The sequence below is a fragment of the Astyanax mexicanus genome, chromosome 9 (genome assembly GCF_023375975.1).
Source record: "Astyanax mexicanus isolate ESR-SI-001 chromosome 9, AstMex3_surface, whole genome shotgun sequence".
In the NCBI taxonomy this organism is placed as follows: domain Eukaryota; kingdom Metazoa; phylum Chordata; class Actinopteri; order Characiformes; family Acestrorhamphidae; genus Astyanax; species Astyanax mexicanus.
In genome coordinates, this window is record NC_064416.1 from 36,536,026 (window position 1) to 36,560,863 (window position 24,838).

Genomic DNA, 24,838 nt, shown 5'->3' on the forward strand with positions numbered 1-24,838 from the left:
GTGGTCCAACATCTTTTCAGAAGACATTTTTTCCATTTTCCATTTTTCTTTATAAAAAAAGACAACTGCATAACTTGTTAGAAATAATTCTAATACAGTTTATGTGGGCTAAAAATATAAAATAAATATATTCCTCAGAGAAAGAAAATCTGAAATTCTGTTTATCATTCATATTGATATTAATATATATATCATCCACTGTTTATTATATAAAAACAGCAGTACGGATTATAGTATAAACTCAGTGGAACAAATCAATGCAATAAATAAATGCACAGTGGTCCTAGGACAAATAACTTTAAAAGAACTTTGAGAAAATGTTACACGATAGTTAAGCATTGCCACTAAAAGTAATCAGATTTAGACACTAGGCTTATCAGCAACTGAGTGATCTTATTGTGTAATAATGTTGAAAGGAGGAAGAACTTACATCATTGGTCCATGTGATTCTTTACGAAAATCAAGACCATCCCTCTCAGTGTTAACTTATTTAAGCCCATCTGTGCCCTCTTGCCATTCTGTGTCAGTTATGGCACACTATGCTTGTCTGCTCACATTTTGCTTTCTACTGAACATGCCTATATGGTGTCAGAATACAAACAATGATAAGTGCATCTACCAAGGAGAAGAAGGCACCCAAAGTTTCTACCAGGATGGAGATGTGATTTTGGGGGGCTTGTTCCCTCTGCACTACAGCCCTATCACAACAGTCTCATCTTTCCAAAGCAAACCTCCTCCGACTGAGTACAAATAGTATGTAAATATTTTATGTCGAGATGTCAAAGAAATATATTTACTGGTTTATATTCAATCATACATGAATGTCACTGTTATGATATACGTTTTATAGTGGTGCAATTGTCATGAAATGTTTACTAAATGTGTTATGCTTGTGGCAGATGGTATTTTTAATGGTTTAAAAACAGAAAAAAAGCAACCACACATTTATGTTTCTGAAGCATGACTTTGGAATAGTTTAATAGCTAAGAAGAATTTATTGTTGTATTATTTGTCAATGATGCTGTAGCTTTGGTGCTCGAACCCTCAGATGGATAAGGACTATGGCATTTGCTGTAAATGAGATAAACCAGAGACAAGACCTGTTACCAAATCTGACTCTGGGCTATCACATTCGAGACAGCTGTGATGAGGTACCCTTGTCAGTGAAGGGATCCCTGGTCCTGGTGAATGGGCAGCCAGACACAGGGCAAGGATCCAGCTGTGCAGATGTACGCAGACAGCCCTCTCCAGTCATTGTGGGAGATGCAGCATCAGGGGTTTCCATGGCTGTGCTGAGAACACTGGGCTCATTCAGTGTGCCTTTGGTAAGGAGAAAGCAAAAATGCAATGGTATGAATGAAGGCAAGTTATGTGTAAATGGAGTGTAATTATAAAAAAGGAAATTCATTGCATCACTATTCTATCACTATATACAGCTCTGGAAAAAATAAGAGACCATTTAAAAATTGTGATTTGTAAAAAAAAAAAAAAAGTGTTTATTTGATTTAACCAAACTGGAAACCTCTGGAATATAATCAAGAGGAAGAAGAATGATCACAAACCATCAAACCAAACTGAACTGCTTGAATTTTTCTGAATTTCTGAACTCCTAAAACTTTATGAATATTAACTTTTTTTTTAAAAAGCTCTATATCTTTTTTGTTATTTCAGCCATTTCTCATTTTCTGCAAATAAATGCTTTAAATTACTTTTTTGGGGGGGGAGAAATGTTGTCCGTAGTTTATAGAATAAAACAACAATGTTTATTTTACTCAAGAAACTGAGATGGTCTCTTCATTTTTTCCAGAGCTGTATATAGTTTACTTACTGTAGACATTGAATGTGTTTATACACTTTATAAATAGGAAAAATATGTACATAAAATTTGGTGCATTAATTTTTTACAGTGTTAGTGAGGGTTATATATAGGGCCTATCCCATTCCATTTCCATATACTCTAGTCTCCCAAACACTTACTTCTACTACACAAAATAGCACTCCAACATGTAACAATTTAGGTTGTTGTGGTCATTAATATTACTGTCAGTGATCCAACTTCAGCTAGTCAACATACATGAACAGCAATACATTTTGTTAATGCCTGGCATGCTTACATGTTCTTTTTTCTGCATTCACCCAGGTGAGCTACTTTTCATCCTGCTCATGTCTGAGTAACAAGAAGGAATTCCCCACATTTATGAGGACAATGCCAAGCGATGAGTTTCAAATTAAAGCTTTAGCAAGGCTAGTGCATTATTTCCAGTGGACTTGGGTGGGGCTTATAGGTGTGGAGTCGGACTATGCTCGCTTTGCAATCCAGCTCTTTCTAAAGGAATCAGCCAGGTATAACGTGTGCCCTGCGTATGTACACATCTTCCCTGTTTATTTGTCCAAAGAAGCACTTAGAGACCTGATGCACACTATTCGGTCTTCCACTGCCACAGTAATAGTCAACTTTGCTGTAGAGACGGACCTGCGGACCATCTTGACAGAATGCAAGCGACAAAACCTTACCCATCTGCAGTGGATTGCAAGTGAGGCTTGGGCCACCTCAAAGGCCCTGTGGGGTGATTTTAATGATATCTTGAAGGGAACGCTGGGTTTTGCCATACGGAAAGCAGAAATCCCAAATCTATACAGTTACCTCAGAGAGCTGAATACCTCCAGTATTCAGGCTTCTCATTTTTTAACCGAGTTTTGGGAAGAAACATTCAACTGTCGGATCAATGGGTCCTTAAACACCCATATACACAAAGAGGGTGTGAAGAACAGAGGGCCATGCAGTGGAAGAGAGAGTCTGGATGATGTGTACAGTCCATATGCAGATGTGACCCAGCTTAGAGTCAGCTACAATGTGTACAAGGCTGTATATCTTATAGCTCACGCCTTGCATGATATGAGCACATGTGTTCCAGGAGAGGGCCCTTTTCAGAATGGGACGTGTGGCAGCCTGAATCCCATTCTGCCATGGCAGGTGTGGTATTGTGTTATGTTTGTGTATTTTGTTTGTGTGTATTTTATTACGATTCATTTAGTGTTTATAGTGCAGGTGAGGCCTTCACAGTGCTAACAAATTAGTTAAACATTTATGACACACTTATTGTTGGATATGTCTATATGACTTCCCATCAGTCTGTCCTTTTAATCTTTCCCCAAGCTCCTGAGCTACATGAAAAAAACAAGCTTCACAACGCTGGGAGAAGATGTCCGCTTTGATGAGAATGGGGACCCTATCGCCTCTTATGATCTGATGAACTGGCAGGTGGCAGAAGATGGCTCTCTTTTGCTGGTCAAGGTGGGGTTCTTTGATGCCTCACTAAAGGAGGACAAAGACCTGGTCATTAATGAATCGATGATTATGTGGCACAGAGAAAACAAGGTTTGTCCTATTTCATTCATTGGCAGATTGTCATTTATGTGGCTCCTACTACCTCACATATTATACATGTTTAAGACTAACTTAGAAGGTACTGTGTTTCCTAACTTTACATGGCATGAAACTGTTTGTTCAGCTGGATTTATATTAGGGTTATAAGTGAAGGTCTTGTGGACCTGTGCTCCATATGCTGTGGTCCACAGGCACCAGAATCTGTCTGCAGCAAAAGTTGCCTGCCAGGCTCCAGGAAAGCCAGGCGAAAGGGTGAACCCATATGCTGCTTTGACTGCATACCGTGTGGCGAGGGAGAGATTAGCAATCAAACAGGTGTGACTTGATCGACTTTCTTTGGTATATTTTGTTATTTGGAAACATTGTATATTATAAAATTGAACTACAACATTTTTCATCAATTCCATCACAGACTCAATTGACTGTTTGAGATGTTCAAAGGAGACGTGGCCGAACCAAGCCAGAGACCAGTGCATGCCAAAGACCCTGGAGTACCTGTCCTTTCAGGAGCCCCTGGGAATAGTTCTCTGGGCTGTTTCAACCTTTGGAGCATTTTTAACTGCAGCGGTACTTTTCGTGTTCGTGATCTACAGGAAGACCCCCGTCATCAGAGGAAACAACATGGAACTCAGCTTCCTGCTTCTCCTGTTCCTCTGTGCGTGCTTTCTGATTGGTCTGACATTTATTGGGAAGCCCTCTAACTGGCTGTGCCAAATCAGATACACAGCCTTTGGAATCAGTTTTGCTCTTTGTATCGCCTGCATCTTGGCTAAAACTATAGTGGTTCTGATGGCTTTCAGGGCCACCCTTCCAGGCAGCAATGTCATGAAGTGGTTTGGTCCGGCCCAACAGAGGCTAAGTGTCATACTGTGCTCTTGTGTTCAAGCACTAATCTGCATCATATGGCTAACTACTAAACCTCCTTCTGCTGCCTATAACACTGAGTTTATGAGTGCTACTATAATTGTTGAGTGTAATGTGGGGTCTGAGCTAGGATTCTGGTGTGTGTTGGGATACATTGGCCTTCTGGCTTGCATGTGCTTTTTAATAGCTTTCTTCGCCAGGAAGCTCCCTGATAATTACAATGAAGCAAAATTCATTACATTTAGCATACTCATCTTTTTTGCTGTGTGGATAACTTTCATCCCGGTATATGTGAGCACTCGTGGAAAGTATATGGTTGCTGTGCATGTGTTTGCCATCTTAGCATCTGCTTTTGGTCTCCTTTTGTGTATATTTGCCCCAAAATGCTACGTTGTGCTGCTGAGACCTGAAAAAAACAGCAAAAAACATATGATGAAAAAATGAAAATGTTAATTTATATTATAATGATTATACTGTTCATTCATACTGAAACTTGGAGTCATATACTGAAACAATTTTCAATATAAGCCTGTAGACTTAACTAAACAATAAACAATAAACCTCAAAAATCTTTGTTCTGTAATTTCTGCACAGCTTTATTACCAACAGGGTTAAACAAAACATATACAAACATATTTATTCTAGCTTGGCAATACAAGCTTCCTTAGACATCAACAGACTTCAATAAGCATAATTGCAGGATCAATATAATCACCTTGTGCCTACATTCAAGTTAAGAATGGTTGCTGTTTATGTCTGTCTTTATGCACCACACACTATTTGTCACTGCATTTTATTAAAAGAAGAACCCAGTTAGATCTCTAGCAGAGACTTGTACCAACAATACAATTTGTTCTATTAAAGGGGGTCCACACATTAATCATTCCATTGAGACTATTCTCACTGAAGGCATTAATCAGAGTAACAAGCTATTCTGGTGGTCATCCAGCATCATAGAAAGTTAGTAACTATCGATCCATTTCTCTTGACCACCAAATTGCAATATCAGGAAGCCAAAAATACTGTATCTACTACTAGTGGCTTGCAGTTGACAGCATGAAGACACAAAGGCTTGATGAAAAGGCCATGTTTATCTGGTAAATTAGGTAAATATCAAGAGGGTCAACAAATTGTTGTATAAATGTCTGTGGCAGAGGCTGAAACTACAATTATAGAAAGACTATAGTTTAGGTGGCTCACATTGAAGTAACAATAGGTTGAGCAGAGAATTCCAGGAGACCATGTCCCCAACATGTTCAACCAGCAACTGCTGGAAAAAATCCAAGTACAGAATCTTGAGCCAATGATCCACACATACAGTAGAAGCCAACTTCATCTTCAAACAGAAGAAATGCTGCCAGCTCTTAAGGCAAAAAATGGTTCACACTAAGAAAGGCAGGCAGGCAGGCAGTCTACAGGGGAACCCCATTCCATGAAGCTCTGAATGCACTGTTCTTGCATTCGTTCTAAATCACTTCCACATTGTTATAATACCACTGATAGTGGACAGTAGAATACTTAGTAGTAATGAAACTCACAACTAGACTTGTTCACCAAGCTCCTGAGACTGTGCCCATGGAAGTAATTGGAACCTGTGTTTAATGATTTGATTGGATGATGGGTGAGTGCATACTTTTGGCAGTGTAGTGTAAATTAATAATATAGTAATAAAGACTCAGTACAAGGCCCGAAGCTCTTGTAACAACGTACAGAGAATTTACAAACAGCAGTTCAAATCACTAATGCTTATAAGCCACAGCTGAGACTGGTGTGGGGCAGAACTCACCAAACCAGATGGTCTGTGCCCACACTGTGAAATTATGGGGGCCCTGTACCCTGGGGCAAAACTAGACCTGTCAGGAGTGGTGTATGAGGCCTTGTAAAAAAGGCTGGATTAGGCACTGGAGGGACTCTGGGAACAGACACATGAATATGGGTGGATGGCTTGGGGAACGGAGCAGCTGGCACAGGGACCAAAGTGGATACTACAGGGACTGTAGAGGGTCGAACATCTGATACGGAAACTAGAGTTGTTAAAACCACTGCCACAGAGAACAAAGTGGACAAACCATTGACACAGGGAGAGGAGTGCAGCCCTCTTTGAAGAACTGAACAGGGCCCTGAGTAGAGAAGCCTGCGAGCTGGTAGAAGCAGACAATTTGGGAGCCAGCACCACAGTGGTCAACCTGGGAGCCAACTCTAGGAGTGATGACTTACTAACAGGCACTGAGGGAAACAACCTGAGAGCCAGCACTGGAGAATTCTGCATTACACAGAACTTTCAGGCTTGCTTGTAGTCCTTCTCTAGGTCATTTGGCAGTGCTATGGTTTCTCCAAATGACTTGCAAACCACCACTGGGCCACTTACATTTAATTTTCCTACTGGCTTTCAGGACACCTCTACGTGTAAAAAAGATAAATAAATAAAGAAAAGACAATAACACAAAGTCAAATAAACAGGTAAACTAATCAGAAAATAGTAACTATACACAGATATGTCATAAAGAACAGGGTAAACACAAAGGCTTGAAGCCGTTCTAGTGCAGTTCTAATCTGCTGTGCGACAGATGACTGCATGTGTGGGGTGAAGCTAAACAAAGCATATGGTTCGTCCCTGTGCAGAGCCCTCTGAGTACAGGAGAGGGAGACATTACAATCTCCTTTTTTAAAATATCTTGTACCAATTAGATATTGGAACAGTCAACAAGGGTTCACTTACCTTTTCTAATTGTGGCTTAGATAATGACCAAATCACATGTTTTTAATAATTAAAACAGACATCCAGGTAAAGGTTTATTTTTTGCAACAGCAAAAAGGCATTGAAATAATAATACGAAATTAAATTATTCTTGGGTGAATCTGCTCTGAGTGAAATCTACATAGTAGCAATTAGCTGAATGCTTTTTAAAATATATAGATTGTTTAAAATTCAAATGTACATTGGTCTCTTGTAAGATATGTAATCGTCACCATAAAGTGACACTGTGACACTGTAAATAACTACACAAATGAACACAAAATACATATGCATTAGTAAAATAGCATATATAAACAACAACATTGTGGCTTTAGGAGTGTGTCATGTTGCAACTTCAAATTACGATAACTAGTAAGGTATAATCTTCAAATATGGGTAAACGATGTTCGATTTATACCTATTAAACAAAGTTAAAGAAGAATATGGAAAAATATATCCCCTTATTATCTAGAAAAAAAAAACAAAGATCATTATCCAATAAGCTTAGCTGGGGGTGGCTTTATTGTAGAACAATGCTGAAAGGAGAAACAACTAATGCCATTGGTTCGCATCTGTCGTTGGAAAAATTCAAGGCCATCCCCTGTTCATTCTTGTCCTTTATATGCCAATGTGTGCTTTACTACCAATGTGTGGCAGGTATGGCACACCATGCAATTGTGTTCACATGCTGGTTTCTGCTTATTGTGCCTATGTTGTGTCAGTTCATAAACAATCATCAGTGTATCTATCAGGGGGAAGAAAGGAATCAAAATTTCTACCAGGATGGAGATGTAATTGTGGGCGGATTGTTCCCTCTGCACTACACCCCGGTGACAACAGTGTGGTCTTTCCAAAAGAAGCCTGCTCCCACTGAGTACAAATAGTGTGTAATTGTTTATTTACTGTTAAGAAGTTAAAGAAATATATACAGTATATATTGTTTGATCAGTTATTTGTACAAATTGTATTCATCAGTTGGACTGAATTAAGTGCAGTATTATGTTACAGTTGTTGTCACAAGAAAACCTTTTTTTCCTGAAATTGAAATGAGCGGAAGGGATATACGTGATATAACTGCTTTATTCTTTTGTGCAGTGGTGTAGAAATGGTCACTCATTGTAAAAAGGCAGCTGTTAGGGGGCATTTCAAAATTCTAAGGTTTTTTATTTGTACAATATATCTTTTCACATAGCAGAAAAATATTGAATTGCTGAAGTTTTCATGCATGAAATGTGTATCAATGTCTTTGCAGCTTAAATCCACGAGCTCTCAGATGGATGAGCACTATGACCTTTGCTGTGATGGAGATAAACCAGAGAAAAGACCTGTTACCAAACCTGACTCTGGGCTATCACATTCGGGACAGTTCTGATGATATTCCTACGTCTTTGAAAGGGTCACTGCTCCTGGTGAATGGGCAGCCGGACATGAGACAAGGATCCAGCTGTGCAGAAGTACGCAGACAGCCCTCTCCAGTCATTGTGGGAGATGCAGCATCAGGGGTTTCCATGGCTGTGCTGAGAACACTGGGCTCATTCAGTGTGCCTTTGGTAAGGAGAAAGCAAAAAAGCTAAAATGAGAAAAAAAAATCAATAAAACACAATAATTACTTATTATTAGGTTATTAAATATTTATGTTTTCATATGAAAAAAAACGTAAAATAAGTGTCGGATCATTCTTTACTTTTCAGTGCAGATATATTGAAATTGGCCTTTTCTGGTTAATGTTTTTAACTTTTTAATTAATATGCTTGCATTTACAGAAAAATAGGAAAAATGGTTTGTATAGTGGTGTTTTAATAGGATTGTTTGGCCTGCTTACATACTGTTTAATTACGTCCCCTTTAGGTGAGTTACTTTGCATCCTGCTCTTGTCTGAGTAACAAGAAAGAGTTTCCTGCATTTATGAGGACGATGCCAAGCGATGAGTTTCAGATTAAAGCTTTAGCAAAGCTGGTTCATTATTACCAGTGGACTTGGGTGGGAGTCATAGGTGTGGAATCGGACTATGCTCGCTTTGCTGTTCAGCTCTTTCTAAAGGAATCAGTCAGATATGATGTGTGCATTGCATATGTGCACTTCTACCCTGTTACTCTGTCCAGAGAAGCACTAAGAGAGCTGTTGGGCATTATTGAGGCCTCTACTGCCACAGTCATACTTAGTTTCTCTGGGGAATTGGAGCTGCAGACCATCCTGAAAGAGTGCAGACGACAAAACATCACCCATCTGCAGTGGATCGCCAGTGAAGCCTGGGCCACTGCAAAGACACTGTGGAGTGATTTCAGTGATATGTTGCAGGGAACGCTGGGATTTGCCATTAGGAAAGCAGAAATCCCAAATCTATACAGCTACCTCAGAGAGCTGAACACCTCCAGTCTTCATGTTTCTAGTTTCTTAGGTGAGTTTTGGGAGGAAACATTCAACTGCCGGATCAATGGGTCTCTAAACACCCATATACACAAAGAAGATGTAAAAAACAGAGGGCCTTGCAGTGGAGAAGAGAGTCTGGATGATGTGTACAATCCCTACACAGATGTGACCCAGCTTAGAGTCAGCTACAATGTGTACAAGGCTGTGTATGTAATAGCTCATGCCTTGCATGATATGAGCACATGTGTTCCCGGAGAGGGCCCTTTTCAGAATGGGACGTGTGGCAGCCTGAATCCCATTCTGCCATGGCAGGTGGGGTATTTGTGAGAGTGCATTTGCAAATCCATACAAAAATGCTACATTTTAAAAGAATTTAAGGAGTTTAAAACTTCGTCAACTAGTAAATCCATAAATAGCTAATTGCCACTTATCAACTTTCTGTAGAGAACTTGTTGATTCAAATCACATCGATGGGTACATATATATATAAAAAAAAAGGGCAGATGCTTCAGCTTCAGCACCTACTTTTTGCTTTGTATTCTAAGTATGTTTTGAATTTTCTATTGAATCAATCTTCTGTTAGATTTTTGCTATATTTAGTTCTGTATGCAAATTTGCCTTGGTCACAACACTAGGGACACTAGTACACGTTAATAGGAAAAAACTAATTATTACAAAAAATTGCCTGTTTGCCAGTAAGTTCTATCCTTTCCCTAAAGCTTCTGCGCTACATGAAACGAACAAGCTTCACAACGCTGGGAGAAGATGTCCGCTTTGATGAGAATGGGGACCCTATCGCCTCTTATGATCTGATGAACTGGCAGGTGGCAGAAGATGGCTCTCTTTTGCTGGTCAAGGTGGGGTTCTTTGATGCCTCACTAGAGGAGGACAAAGACCTGGTCATTAATGAATCGATGATTATGTGGCACAGAGGAGACAAGGTTTGTCCTATTTCATCTATAGCCAGATTGTCATTTATAAGGCTGCTTCTTATTCAGATATTATACATACTTGCAAGTCACCTAGAAAGTATTATGTTTTATAGTGTTAATTGGCATAAAACTGTTTGTTCAGCTGGATTTATATTAGGGTTATAAGTGAAGGTCTTGTGGACCTGTGCTCCATATGCTGTGGTCCACAGGCACCAGAATCTGTCTGCAGCAAAAGTTGCCTGCCAGGCTCCAGGAAAGCCAGGCGAAAGGGTGAACCCATATGCTGCTTTGACTGCATACCGTGTGGCGAGGGAGAGATTAGCAATCAAACAGGTGTGACTTGATCGACTTTCTTTGGTATATTTTGTTATTTGGAAACATTGTATATTACAAAACTGAACTACATCAACATTTTATCAATTCCATCACAGACTCAATTGACTGTTTGAGATGTTCAAAGGAGACGTGGCCGAACCAAGCCAGAGACCAGTGCATGCCAAAGACCCTGGAGTACCTGTCCTTTCAGGAGCCTCTGGGAATAGTTCTCTGGGCTGTTTCAACCTTTGGAGCATTTTTAACTGCAACGGTACTTTTCGTGTTCGTGATCTACAGGAAGACCCCCGTCATCAGAGGAAACAACATGGAACTCAGCTTCCTGCTTCTCCTGTTCCTCTGTGCGTGTTTTCTGATTGGTCTGACATTCATTGGGAAGCCCTCTAACTGGCTCTGCCAAATCAGATACACAGCCTTTGGAATCAGTTTTGCTCTTTGTATCGCCTGCATCTTGGCTAAGACAGTAGTGGTTCTGATGGCTTTCAGGGCCACCCTTCCTGGCAGCAATGTCATGAAGTGGTTTGGTCCAGCCCAACAGAGGCTAAGCGTCATACTGTGCTCTTGTGTTCAAGCACTGATCTGCATCATATGGCTAACCACTAAACCTCCTTCTGCTGCCTATAACACTGAGTTTATGAGTGCTACTATAATTGTTGAGTGTAATGTGGGGTCTGAGCTAGGATTCTGGTGTGTGTTGGGATACATTGGCCTTCTGGCTTGCATGTGCTTTTTAATAGCTTTCTTCGCCAGGAAGCTCCCTGATAATTACAATGAAGCAAAATTCATTACATTTAGCATACTCATCTTTTTTGCTGTGTGGATAACTTTCATCCCGGTATATGTAAGCACTCGTGGAAAGTATATGGTTGCTGTGCATGTGTTTGCCATCTTAGCATCTGCTTTTGGTCTCCTTTTGTGTATATTTGCTCCAAAATGCTACATTGTGCTGCTGAGACCTGATAAAAACAGCAAAAAACATATGATGAAAAAATAGATATATTGTGCTGGACCCCTACTTTCTTTATATAAAAATAAACATAAAATTGTTAAATTCTTATGCAGTGTAAAAATTGATTGCAATAAAAATGATCCTTTAAAGGTTTGGTCTGTCCTTTCAAAACCTGCACATGGCAGTATTAGACAAATGTTATTAAATACATTTACTGGAAGGTACAACAGTTTACAACAAAACAAAAGATTGCAGATATGAGCAATTATGTATTATGTTGGTAAAACGTGTTTTGCAGTGCATTATGGGTGCTTGATAGTGAATTTTATAGGGAATAAACTGTAAGATTGTACTGTTAATTTTAAATGGAACTACATAATGGCTAACACTCCATATAGTGCACTATACCTATCTATCTATTTATATAGACAGATAACCAAACTTGTCCTGAGAGTCCTCTAGTAGAAATATTGCTATTACATTCAATAAACAATTTAGTTTCTATCTTGGAGTTCTATCTTTATTTCATTATTTAATGTTAGCAGGCGCATATCAAACATTTCACGTACTGGTTTTACTGTGTTTGACTATATTTTACTTTACTCTTTATTAGGATCTGTGAATAATGAAGAAGCTTTGGAGGAAGTATTACTTTGCTTTAAAACAAGGCCCAGAACTTCTGTGGTTCATAGAGACTTTTTCCACCAAGAAAACGCCTCTCTGCAAGTTATATTTTATAAAGAACTAATATAAAAGGAAACTACACTAAACAACTCCATTACAAAACTATATCTTTTAGCACATTAGCTACCTATCTATCTGAAATTGGAAATACATGGCTTGCTATTTGATTTATAACTAAAAACTAATAATTAATTAGCTAGGCTTGGTCTGTCTGATGACTGGCTTAATAAAAAGTGATTGACAACGAAAGTGTAGTATCTGATTGGCTGCAGTCGAAAATGACTGATACATGCTCCGCCCTTTAGCCACGCCCACTGGGGGGGGGCTCCGGTCTGCAGATGGATCATTGGCCTGTCTCCTGATTAATACTGTTTTTTTTTTTTTGGTCTCATTTTGTAACACAATACGAGAAATTTACAGGAAAATACGAATATGTGAAGACTGCGGAAAAGAGGGGTAAAAACTGTAGTATCCAGGCCAAAACAGGTATGACTTCACACATTACACATACACTGACACAAAACTGCACTTTGGGCAGTAAGAGCCAAACGGACAGGTGCTCCAGGCACTGGTAAGATCAGGCTCCCCACAGTAGGATATAAATTAGCTAGCTAACAAAGCAGGCTAACGTTACCCCCCACTCGTTTTGACGTTAAACTAAAAAAATAACCTGTTCACGGTTAATCAACTGGCTGGGAACCGGGTTTAGCTAGCTTGCTGTCTCTTTGCTAACGTTCATCTGGCTAGAATGACGGGCTGGTTAATATAAACATGACTAGCCTTAGCCAGCTAACTAGCACAGTAACCTACATCTTAAATTAAAATGGTGATCTCTACTGATTTTGTAAATCCATTCACGTGAAGTACAGGATCTTTGGGGAGACTATGGAAGGTTTGACCTCTATTAGATTTCTTTCTTTAAAAATAAATGCATTTGGGAACGCAGCAGTGAGACGACATTGCTAGTAACGTTACCCAGCGGTACAGTTCTACTTTCATATCTCATTTTGGTAGATGATGGTGATGAATGTGAATAAAGCATATAAGTTATAATAAAAACTGCTCTCTCTTTATATTAATTTACTAACTATATCAATCACCAGCTCAGCTTTTGTGGCTAGTCGAATGGAATTCAAGACCCCAATATTTTTGTGTCGTGTTAAAAAAATGTTCCCGCAAAAATATCCTCTTTTTAAAATTTGTGTGATACTATGGAAGCCCATTCCCGCCACCTAAAAAAAATAAATAATCCAGCAAAATGTTTTTTTATTATTATTAAGTAAACTGCTATCTCAATATTTTGAGATACTAAGTCAATATTTTGAGATACTAAGTCAATATTTTGAGATACTAAGTCAATATTTTGAGATACTATCTCAATATTTTGAGATACTAAGTCAATATTTTGAGATACTAAGTCAATATTTTGAGATACTAAGTCAATATTTTGAGATACTATCTCAATATTTTGAGATACTAAGTCAATATTTTGAGATACTATCTCAATATTTTGAGATACTAGTAGGCTGTACAGAGACAGAAGCAGGTGAGACAAAGATGCAAAATGGATACTATCATTGAGGACTACTTCAGACGTGGATTCACAAATCATGAAATATTGGAACTTTTAGAGGAATCACACAATATCAAAATAAGCCTCCGGATCTTGGACGAGGCTGAAGTTAGCTTCTTATTCGCCAGTGTCTTATTCAGATTTCCGTTCCACCTTAAATGCTGGCTGAACATTCATGCGGCCGCCTGTAGATGTCGCATTTTAACAGTAAAAAACAGCATGTAAGCAAAGTGCTGTGAAAACGCTCTGAATAAAGGGGAGAACACAATGCGAGGGACAGAGTTTAACTCTGAGTGAAATATAATGTAAATAAAATTAAATATGAATTAAAACGTTATTGCTCTCACTTTTGGCCTAATTCCCAGGTCATTATCTACAGGTGGCCGCATGTATATTCAGCCAGCATTTAAGGTATCTCAAAATATTGACTTAGTATCTCAAAATATTGAGATAGTATCTCAAAATATTGACTTAGTATCTCAAAATATTGACTTAGTATCTCAAAATATTGAGATAGTATCTCAAAATATTGACTTAGTATCTCAAAATATTGAGATAGTATCTCAAAATATTGACTTAGTATCTCAAAATATTGAGATAGCAATTTACTTAATAATAATAAAAAAAAATTCCTGGAGTATTTTTATTTTTTAGGTGGCGGGAATGGGCTTCCATATGATACACTGTATTACATTAGTATATTGTTTTAATTATTCTGTACATTTATGACCCTGGGTGTGATTTAGCTCTAGTGGTCCCCTGCAGCACCATACATTATAACACAAATAAACAAATAAACGTGGTCCCGCCATTATCACGCAGAATGAAGTGCATATGAGCACTCTGTACAGGTATGAGGTAGAGGTGGGCGGATCGATCCAAATATCGATAATATCGATACCAACGCTGGTATTGGTATTGAGCAATACTCGTGTAAAAATATCGATATTCAAGCTTTTTTTCTCTGCCGCACGCACTGACTGCTGCGCACGAGGATTCACCACAGTCTACTCTCTGGTCTCTTGTTGTTGCACATGCGTCACATGGCTCAGCAAAGCCAGCCAAACCGCCACGCAGGTAGGCTCAGCCTGGCCCCGCCCACTCAGCGCTCTCCTCCAGTAGACACGCCTCTACCTCAGGAGATTTGTGTTGAGTGATATTTTTTTACACTCTGTTTATTTAAGAAAAACTTGCATTTGAATTGCACTGAAAGGAAGACAATTCCTTATTTTTTTATTGTTTTTCCAAATGACAATTCTATTAAAAAAAGAAACAAAGAAACAAAGAACTAGAAAAGATGTCTAGTGAGGGGAGAATTTTTATTTTATTTTTTTATATTTTTTTATTATACATTTAAACTTTGTTTTGTTACTGTTCCATTGTTTTTAAACAAAAAATGTTGATTGTGATACTAAACTATTTTGTTATCACTTACAATGTTTGGTGAAATTATATCCTAGGTTTTTGGATCATTTGGATCTATAAAGCTTAAATATTAAAAAGTATCGGTATCAGTATCGATATCGGCAATACTGGCCCTGCGTTTACTTGGTATCGGATCGATACCAAAATTCCCGGTATCGCCCACCTCTAGTATGAGGACGATATTTATTAGTGTATCCCCCCACCTGCTGTTTGTGTTTGGTATCACTGTCGATAAAAAAAAATCAGTTCTTGACGCTGCAGGCAAGCCTACAATAATGCTTAATTTTGTAATAGATTTAACAGTGTAATAAATAAAACAATTAATGTAAATAAATATGGACCGATCAGTGTTTTTGGGGCCGATTCCGATCGTCTTTCATCTTGATAGGCCAATCGCCGGTACCGATCTTGGGCGGGGCAAAATGCCACATTAATGCCACACAGGTGCCAGACAAACCTTAATTACATCCACACCTAAGCAAACACTGGTAATTTACGCTGATAGCAAATAAACAAAGGGGGTGTTACTGACCAATATAAACACTTTTCAGGAGAGATATAAGTTATGTGTAAATAGTTATAAGACACCAGAATTTTTAAATTTATATACCAATACCGCAGGAATCCAACATCAGCCACCTCACAACCTGTTTTTCGGAGTTAGCTTACTGCTTAAAATAGGTCATATTTACTGTTAATATATAACTAATAATATATTATTTTATTAAGAACAACAGTAATGTAGAGCTGTTATTCTTTCAGCTAGAGCTTAGATTGGGCTAAAAATCCAGCCTGACTCTTCCTGCCCTCATAAACTGTTATTACGAGCGCGGACCTAATTTAACTCCGCATTTTTTAGTAAGTAACGTTACAGCAATAAAACGGAGCTTTTAACTAAATTTCAAAATAGTTGGAATGAGCGAGATCTGTTTTAATGATGTTAATAAACAGTACAACACGGAAGAAGACTTTTTTTATTTTGCGAAACTGTAAAAGCGCTGTGTATTTTCCGCAGTGAGGACGTGAATCACTTATCTAACCAGCCTGTACTGATTTCTGTCCCCAATAACCCTTTCAATAAACTCTAATAGACTTTAATAGTCTCCAGTTGTCTTCTACAGTCTTACCTGGCAGCCGTGTCCACTAAACCGCGCAGTTATAAACATTCTGAGGTGAGCAGCGCGCAAACTGCAGCGTGCCTTTAATTTTATCCAAGCAGAGCTGCGGCTTTTTCAGCGGCGTCCAGCCGATACGGAGTGGAGGAGCTGGAGTGTGAGCACACAGAAACTGCAGAGAGGAGCGAAAACATATCCAGCCCTAAAAACACTGACTTTAGTCCTCTGCTGTTGTTAGCTTGTGAGCTAACTAGCTTCGTGACTGATGCGGCTGTTTGCTGCTGAGCTTGTCAGCTAACCCAGCTCTGTGACTGCTCCTGATGTTAGCTGCTGTAGAGAGTGGTATTATCCTGTTATTGTGGTTAAAACCTTTTTCTTTTCACCGTGAGGCGCATTAGTCCTACATATGAACTGTAAAAACGCTCCAGACTGAATGAACTTTGCCTGTAGCCCGTGGCTGGGCTGTAGCTCTGTGACTGGTGTAAAGACAGCGGGGCTTGTTCTACTGCTGCAGCTCCGGCTAGTGGTTGGATGAGAAACTGCAGCTTCCTGTGAGCGAACAGTTTCTCCGGCCATCCACACACAGCTCTGATTAACGGCTTAACGCTAAACTCCTAAATCAGATCGGCTAAAATCCGAGGAATATAGTCCGATCGCCGATACCGTAATTTGGCAGAAAATCGGCCGATACCGATACACTGCCGATCGATCGTCCGACCTCTAAATGTAAAGATAATCTTTGGTGTAGGCCCCGTCATAGGTCCAGGTCTGGAACATCTGGCCCTTGCAGATCCTGCTATACATAGGAGATAGGGGTGGAGTCAACCCCCAAGATGTAAACTAAAATTACCCACCAGAAAATCATTTTCTTGGTTCACATATTCTGAAAAGGAACAGAAAATAACATAAATACATTAATCCGTATTACTTGAGCAAGCATGAGATATATAGATTCATTGCTGAAAGCCAAATTATGCACCATGTGCAGCTATGAGACCGAAGAAATCTCGCTTTTAACATAGTCATATTTAAAAGCGGGCACACCTGTGGACGCAAGCAGTGTGGACAAGAGCTTTGATCTGACCCAAATAAATATGACCCAACTTGACCGGTGCATGTTCTGCCCTAGCCTGACCTGACCCGTTTCCTAAAACTGTCATTATAAACCCGAGCCCGATTTACCCCTAACAATAATTAAGTAAGTAGAGCTTTAAATCTGACCGTTTATCTACAATTTTAAGTTGTATGTGCCTGTACCTCCTCATCTCTGCCCCTAAAAGTTCCCATAGTCTTCCCTTGCGGATTCGACCGTACCCTGCGCTACCCCCAATACCCTGCACTATTTTATAATAATAACAATTATTATTATTATTATTATTATTATTATTATTATTATTATTATTATTATTATTGTTATTTGTGGGGGGGTACATTTTATCCAAAAGCACTGTGAATGTATAAAAGCCACTCTGCAAACTCTGTAAAAAAAAACCTAAAACATTTGATTTAATGTCTGAATTTCAACACTAACCAATGCCTACTAGGCAATGTTGAATCAATATTGTATTTTCTTCTTCAACATTAAACGAAGTTATGCAACCAAATAATGTTTATTTAATACCTTAGCTTTTATGTTAAAACATTTTCTGTACTTTTTATCATTTAAAAAATGTACGTAATCTTTAAGCAGTCTAATATTGGATATATATAATATTGGATAATAAGCATGATCCAATCAGCTGATTAGCAGCTGGAGGTCTTATTGTAAAATAATGCTGCCAGGGGTAAGAACTAATGCCATTGGTCCACATGCTTCTTTGGGAAAATTCAAGGACATCCCCTGCTCAGTGTAGACGTATAAATGGTTATTTGTGCACTCTTACCGGTTTGTGTCAGGTATGGCACACCATGCTATTGTGCTCACATTCTGTTTTTTACTTAACATGCCTATGTGGTGTCAGTCCACACACACGGATGAGTGCATCTATGAGGGAGAAGAAAGAACCCAAAATTTCTTTCAGGATGGGGACGTGATTCTGGGGGGCTTGTTCCCCTTACACTATAGCCCTGTGTCATCAGTGTGGTCTTTTCAAAGCAAACCACCTCCCACTGATTACAAGTAGTATGTGACTGTTTATATTTTGAGATATATATTTACTGCTGTATTGTATTGATTTATATTGATTGATTTATAATTGGTTAAATATTTATGAATACTTTATTGTTGTCTCTTCTACAGCAAAACATTTTCAACAATATCTGATGGTGCACTGGTCTTGAAATATTTACTACATTTTAACAATGTGGTTTAAATGGTTTATACAGTTTTTCCAATGTTTTGTCGTGGCGGTTTTCCAGTCTAGTTGTAGACTGTATTTTCCTCTTAAAAGAAGATACCCATTTAAAATGCTGTAATATTCAACCCTAATCCCTGTTTTGGAAACTGCTTAATATGTATTTGTGAATAATGTTTGAGAAAATGTCCTAACCTAACCAAGTTTACATATGAAATATTTGTCAATGTGTCTGCAGCTTTAGTGCCCGAGCTCTCAGATGGATGAGGACTATGACCTTTGCTGTAAATGAGATAAACCAGAGAAAAGACCTGTTACCAAACCTGACTCTGGGCTATCACATTCGGGACAGCTGTGATGACATTCCTACATCTTTGAAGGGGTCCCTGGTCCTGGTGAATGGGCAGCCAGAGATTGGTCAGGGTGCCAGCTGTGCAGAAGTACGCAGACAGCCCTCTCCAGTCATTGTGGGAGATGCAGCATCAGGGGTTTCCATGGCTGTGCTGAGAACACTGGGCTCATTCAGTGTGCCTTTGGTAAGGTGAAAACAAAACAAGCATGAATGTGAAGTTCAGTAAATAGTCCATTATTTTATTAGTTTATGTTTTATTTAAAGCAAAAATGTTATTGAAATATATATATTTTTGGTTTGTTTATTCATGTAACAAACATGTTGGTATACACTAGAAGAAAGTGTTTTATCCACAATAATGCTTGGCTTGCATAAACGCTTCTTAATTATATGCTCTCAGGTGAGTTACTTTGCATCCTGCTCTTGTCTGAGTAACAAGAAGGAGTTCCCTGCATTTATGAGGACGATGCCAAGCGATGAGTTTCAGATTAAAGCCTTAGCAAAGCTGGTCCATTATTACCAGTGGAGCTGGGTGGGAGTCATAGGTGTGGAGTCGGACTATGCTCGCTTTGCCATCCAGCTCTTTCTAAAGGAATCAGCCAGGTATAATGTGTGCCCTGCATATGTGCACTTCTACCCTGTTACTCTGTCCAAAGATGCATTGAGAGAGCTGATGCACAATATTCAGGCCTCCACAGCCACAGTCATTCTCAATTTCTCTGGAGAGTCAGAACTGCAAACCATCCTGCAAGAGTGCCGACAACAAAACATCACCCATCTGCAGTGGATTGCCAGTGAAGCCTGGGCCACCTCAAAGGCCTTGTGGGTTGAATTCAGTGATATCCTACAGGGAACACTGGGATTTGCTATACGAAAAGCAGAAATCCCAAATCTATACAGCTACCTCAGAGAGCTGAACACCTCCAATATTCATGCTTATAATTTCCTAACTGAGTTTTGGGAGGAAACATTCAACTGTCAGGTCAATAGGTCCCTAAACACCCATACACACAAAGAGGGTGTGAAGAACAGAGGGCCATGCAGTGGAAGAGAGAGTCTGGATGATGTGTACAGTCCATATGCAGATGTGACCCAGCTTAGAGTCAGCTATAATGTGTACAAGGCTATATATCTAATAGCTCACGCCTTGCATGATATGAGCACATGTGTTCCCGGAGAGGGCCCTTTTCAGAATGGGACGTGTGGCAGCCTGAATCCCATTTTGCCATGGCAGGTGTGGTATGTGTGGGAATGCATTTGTAAATCCATTTATTTAGTAATTGTTGGAAAATCAGTTACTAATGCAATATTGATTGGTGTTCATCACGTTAACAAGTGTTGCTATGCTATCCATCAGACTGTTATTTTATCTTTCCCAAAGCTTCTGAGCTACATGAAACGAACAAGCTTCACAACACTTGGAGAAGATGTTCGCTTTGATGAGAATGGGGACCCTATCGCCTCTTATGATCTGATGAACTGGCAGGTGGCAGAAGATGGCTCTCTTTTGCTTGTCAAGGTGGGGTTTTTTGATGCCTCACTGAAGGAGGACAGAGACCTGGTCATTAATGAATCAGTGATTACATGGCACAGAGAAAACAAGGTTTGTGCTATTTCATCCATAGGCAGATTGTCTTGTATACGACTGCTTCTCATTCAGGTATTCTGCATGTTTGTGGCTCATTTAGAAAGTATAGTTTTTTGTAACTTAAACTGGCATGACACTCTTCCTTCAGTTGAATTTACATTAGGACTTTAATTCAACTCAGATGATGAGAAAATGTTTTTTTGTTTAGCAGAGCTTTTCTTCACTCTATTTCTCTCTATATATATACACTATTTAATACATCAGATACATATTAACCTATTTGCCAGAGATGTATACAGTAAATAATTTTAGCATTGGGCTGTGGAAAAGTAAAACAGTATGCTCGGAATAAGTTTGTAATAAAGTGGGGTGGTGAAAATTCATTAATAATGCTTTTGTTGAAGTAATCAAATTAAATGTAATCAAATCCTTTAATTAATTCAAAAAACATTAGACAGCCTTTTTGGACAGTAAAAACAATGCCTCCAACAAAAGCAGAATTAGCAAAATACTGTTGATTGTGGACAAAGTCAATTAGCAGGTGTCCAAGTACATTTTTACAGTACAGTCTCAATACATCTGTGCATCGTATATTTATAAAAAAAATATGTAAACACTCTCCAAAACTGTAAAGTGGTTCAGATTTCCTTTTTCAGTGTGAATGTTGTATGGATTTCAATGTATAAAAGAGTGAAATGTCGTGTGGACCTGTGCTCCATATGCTGTGGTCCACAGGCACCAGAATCTGTCTGCAGCAAAAGCTGCCTGCCAGGCTCCAGGAAAGCCAGGCGAAAGGGTGAACCCATATGCTGCTTTGACTGCATACCGTGTGGCGAGGGAGAGATTAGCAATCAAACAGGTGTGATCGACTTTCTTTGGTATATTTTGTTATTTGGAAACATTGTATATTACAAAACTGAACTACATCAACATTTTTATCAATTCCATCACAGACTCAATTGACTGTTTGAGATGTTCAAAGGAGACGTGGCCGAACCAAGCCAGAGACCAGTGCATGCCAAAGACCCTGGAGTACCTGTCCTTTCAGGAGCCCCTGGGAATAGTTCTCTGGGCTGTTTCAACCTTTGGAGCATTTTTAACTGCAGCGGTACTTTTCGTGTTCGTGATCTACAGGAAGACCCCCGTCATCAGAGGAAACAACATGGAACTCAGCTTCCTGCTTCTCCTGTTCCTCTGTGCATGCTTTCTGATTGGTCTGACATTCATTGGGAAGCCCTCTAACTGGCTCTGCCAAATCAGATATACAGCCTTTGGAATCAGTTTTGCTCTTTGTATCGCCTGCATCTTGGCTAAAACTATAGTGGTTCTGATGGCTTTCAGGGCCACCCTTCCTGGCAGCAATGTCATGAAGTGGTTTGGTCCGGCCCAACAGAGGCTAAGTGTCATACTGTGCTCTTGTGTTCAAGCACTGATCTGCATCATATGGCTAACTACTAAACCTCCTTCTGCTGCCTATAACACTGAGTTTATGAGTGCTACTATAATTGTTGAGTGTAATGTGGGGTCTGAGCTAGGATTCTGGTGTGTGTTGGGATACATTGGCCTTTTGGCTTGCATGTGCTTTTTAATAGCTTTCTTTGCCAGGAAGCTCCCTGATAATTACAATGAAGCCAAATTTATCACGTTTAGCATGCTTATATTTTTTGCTGTCTGGATAACTTTCATACCGGTATATGTAAGCACCCGTGGGAAGTATATGGTTGCTGTGCATGTGTTTGCAATCTTAGCATCTGCTTTTGGTCTCCTTTTGTGTATATTTGCTCCAAAATGCTACATTGTGCTGCTGAGACCTGAAAAAAACAGCAAAAAACATATGATGAAAAAATAGTGTTCTGTTAAAACACTGGTTAGTGCACAGATATAATACCTATACAAACAATAAACAATGACTCTATAAAGGTTTGGTGTATTTTTTCTGCACAGAAAAAATGACAGTATCAGAAAAACATAAACTGACATCCTCAGAGTAAAAATAAGGCTTGATGATGAATCGATATAATAGATATGATGAGAAAAACTTCATTGTACAGCATCAGTATATAGCTTTGTGAGTAGAATAAGTTAGGTTTAGGACTGAGTGATTACAAAATGACTACAAAACAAATATTTTAATGAGCAATTGAGATAAAATTATACAAAATGGTGAAAATTCGAACAAGGCATAATGTTAAAGTATCATTGTTTATTTGTAAAACCAGAACACAAAACAAAACACTGACATGACAAAGGTAATGGAATAGCAGTTTGTACATTGAACTTAGAAGACGGCTTTTGGGAATGCCCATAACTATAGAAGTTGTCATGTGTCTTGTGTATCTTAGGACTAAGGATAAATGCTGGCCAGCTTGTTTCTGGCAAGGTAATGTTAGCTATTACTAAGTTCAAGCAAGGTCTGATAGCCGGTGGTAGCAGGTGCAATATTATGAATCTGGTCATCTTTTATATTTTATAAAAGTTAGTATGAATAGTTTTGAATATATCTGTATTTATAACATATTGTAGGAAATAAGAAGTAAGTGACATGAAATGCCTGCCAATGTTGGGTTGACAGTATAGTCAAAATATAAGTATTTTTTAAATTACACTGCAGAAGTAGAGAGAGTGACATGAACAAATATTGACAAGTATAATGTTATATATTTTTTAAATAGGCAGGTACTAGCCTTTTTGTATTCCAGAGAGGCCCTATGTTGGTTTTCTGTGGGCAAGCTGCACACTGGAATGTCCAGTCAGATCCAAATCAAGGTCACTGTGGACCAGCCTAAGCTGGGCCTAAACTGGACCTGCACCACTTCATGCCCTGTATGTCTAGTGTTTAACATAACCATACAAATTCCAAACTGGGCCACTGTGGGACAGCCCAAATTCACCTTGCACCGTTTAACACCCATTTGGTTTGTATGGCTTTTATGTAATTGTAACGCAGGGCAATTGTGAGTGAGTCCGAATTTTCCCTGCACTATTTTATAACCTAAAAGGCTTTAGTAGTGTCCTCTGTCCAGCTTTGCTATTTTTATATTTGTGGCAACTTCATTGCTTCTGCAAGGATACAGATGGTACAACTCAATAATGACATTAACAACAATACTATTATTATTATTGTTGTTGTTGTTGTTGTTGTTGTTGTAATCCATTCATTTAATAACTGTATAATAATAATAATAATAATAATAATAATAATAATAATAATAATAATAATTGTTATCAATATTTGAGGTTTGATTTTAGGGTTTTATTCGATTTAATTTGTTTTATTGATTAAATTTATTAATAAAATATGTACCAGACAAAACATAAGTACACAGTAAATTTGCCATTTGTACAATTTAACACTGAAAGTGTTGATTTAACGCCGGCAAGTTTACTGTGTAGGGTATAAAAAAAAGTTTTTTTTTTATTTTTTTTTTTTTACGGTTTTTGAGCACGTATTTGAGTGACAGATTTTCAGATCAATGATAGCGCGGCATGGGCGGGCCTTGACGGTGTGACCTACATTTTGATTGGTCGGTTTAAGAGCGGGAACTCTCTCCCAGTTCGGAGACTGTTGGTAAAACGCTGCTGTAAATGATCAGAAATTCACAAGGTTTATACTCTTATATTAACGTTACCGTTTATTGCTCAAATATTATAAATATTTATAATTTTTGCTAACATAAGATAAAAACATTAGCTTTTTTTTTTTTTTTACCTCTGAGGTCAGTGTGCTTGATATAGTTAACGTTAGTTAGCTTACTTAAAGGAATTCAACACCAAACTAGAGGAGATTCTCTGAGGTAATTGTAGCTAACAATGCTAGCTAGTTAACCTAGCTAAGATATTTAGCTAACCTGGCTACTGGAATTCGTTAAAGAAGTGTTTCAGGGGACAAATTCTGAGTTTGAAAGGCAAGTAACGCTATCCTGATATTTTTAGACATGTAAATAAAGTGTTAGCTAGTGATATTTAGGCAAAAAAATGTTGGGTGAGTGTAAGAAGTTAAACTTGTAGTTAGCATTTAGCTTGTCTGTTAATCTCTAGACATAAAGGTCTAACCTGTGTAATAAGGGGTCGGGAAGTATTTTTCTGCCTTTAAGTCCATCTCAGATACTCGTATTTATTATCTATTTTGTATTATGGGATTTTTTTTTTCTGTTCACTTCTGTTTTGAAAATATATGAAATTACTGCAAATTAAAGGGCAACATATAAATATTAGGTGGGACACTATGTTATCC

General features: G+C 38.6%; 3 protein-coding genes across 5 annotated transcripts; all 3 read left to right on the forward strand.

The window, feature by feature from the left end:
* The first annotated feature begins 435 nt into the window (after window positions 1-435).
* LOC107196882 (extracellular calcium-sensing receptor-like) lies at window positions 436-4,910 on the forward strand. The gene is made up of 6 exons (XM_022679804.2): window positions 436-753; window positions 1,028-1,325; window positions 2,141-2,974; window positions 3,158-3,379; window positions 3,580-3,703; window positions 3,801-4,910. Exons 1-6 carry the CDS (start codon window positions 530-532, stop codon window positions 4,694-4,696), a joined length of 2,598 nt encoding a protein of 865 aa, XP_022535525.2. The 5' UTR covers window positions 436-529; the 3' UTR covers window positions 4,697-4,910.
* Window positions 4,911-7,513: 2,603 nt separating this feature from the next.
* On the forward strand, window positions 7,514-12,077 carry LOC103044051 (extracellular calcium-sensing receptor-like). 2 transcript variants are annotated; one of them, XM_022679803.2, is made up of 6 exons: window positions 7,514-7,872; window positions 8,242-8,539; window positions 8,838-9,671; window positions 10,079-10,300; window positions 10,501-10,624; window positions 10,723-12,077. In XM_022679803.2, the coding sequence occupies exons 1-6, from the start codon at window positions 7,523-7,525 to the stop codon at window positions 11,616-11,618; spliced, it is 2,724 nt and encodes a 907-aa protein (XP_022535524.1). In that variant the 5' UTR covers window positions 7,514-7,522; the 3' UTR covers window positions 11,619-12,077. The 2 variants fall into 2 exon arrangements, with proteins under 2 accessions (XP_022535524.1, XP_049339331.1); XM_049483374.1 differs by lacking the exon at window positions 7,514-7,872 and having other exon boundaries at window positions 7,891-8,539.
* Window positions 12,078-12,599: 522 nt separating this feature from the next.
* Window positions 12,600-22,712, forward strand: LOC111194790 (extracellular calcium-sensing receptor). Of its 2 annotated transcripts, none has more exons than XM_022679808.2 (6): window positions 12,600-12,743; window positions 18,903-19,200; window positions 19,417-20,250; window positions 20,398-20,619; window positions 21,340-21,463; window positions 21,558-22,711. In XM_022679808.2, the coding sequence occupies exons 2-6, from the start codon at window positions 18,928-18,930 to the stop codon at window positions 22,451-22,453; spliced, it is 2,349 nt and encodes a 782-aa protein (XP_022535529.2). In that variant the 5' UTR covers window positions 12,600-12,743; window positions 18,903-18,927; the 3' UTR covers window positions 22,454-22,711. The 2 variants fall into 2 exon arrangements, with proteins under 2 accessions (XP_022535529.2, XP_022535528.2); XM_022679807.2 differs by lacking the exon at window positions 12,600-12,743 and adding an exon at window positions 18,036-18,492 and having other exon boundaries at window positions 21,558-22,712.
* The last annotated feature ends 2,126 nt before the right edge of the window (window positions 22,713-24,838 follow it).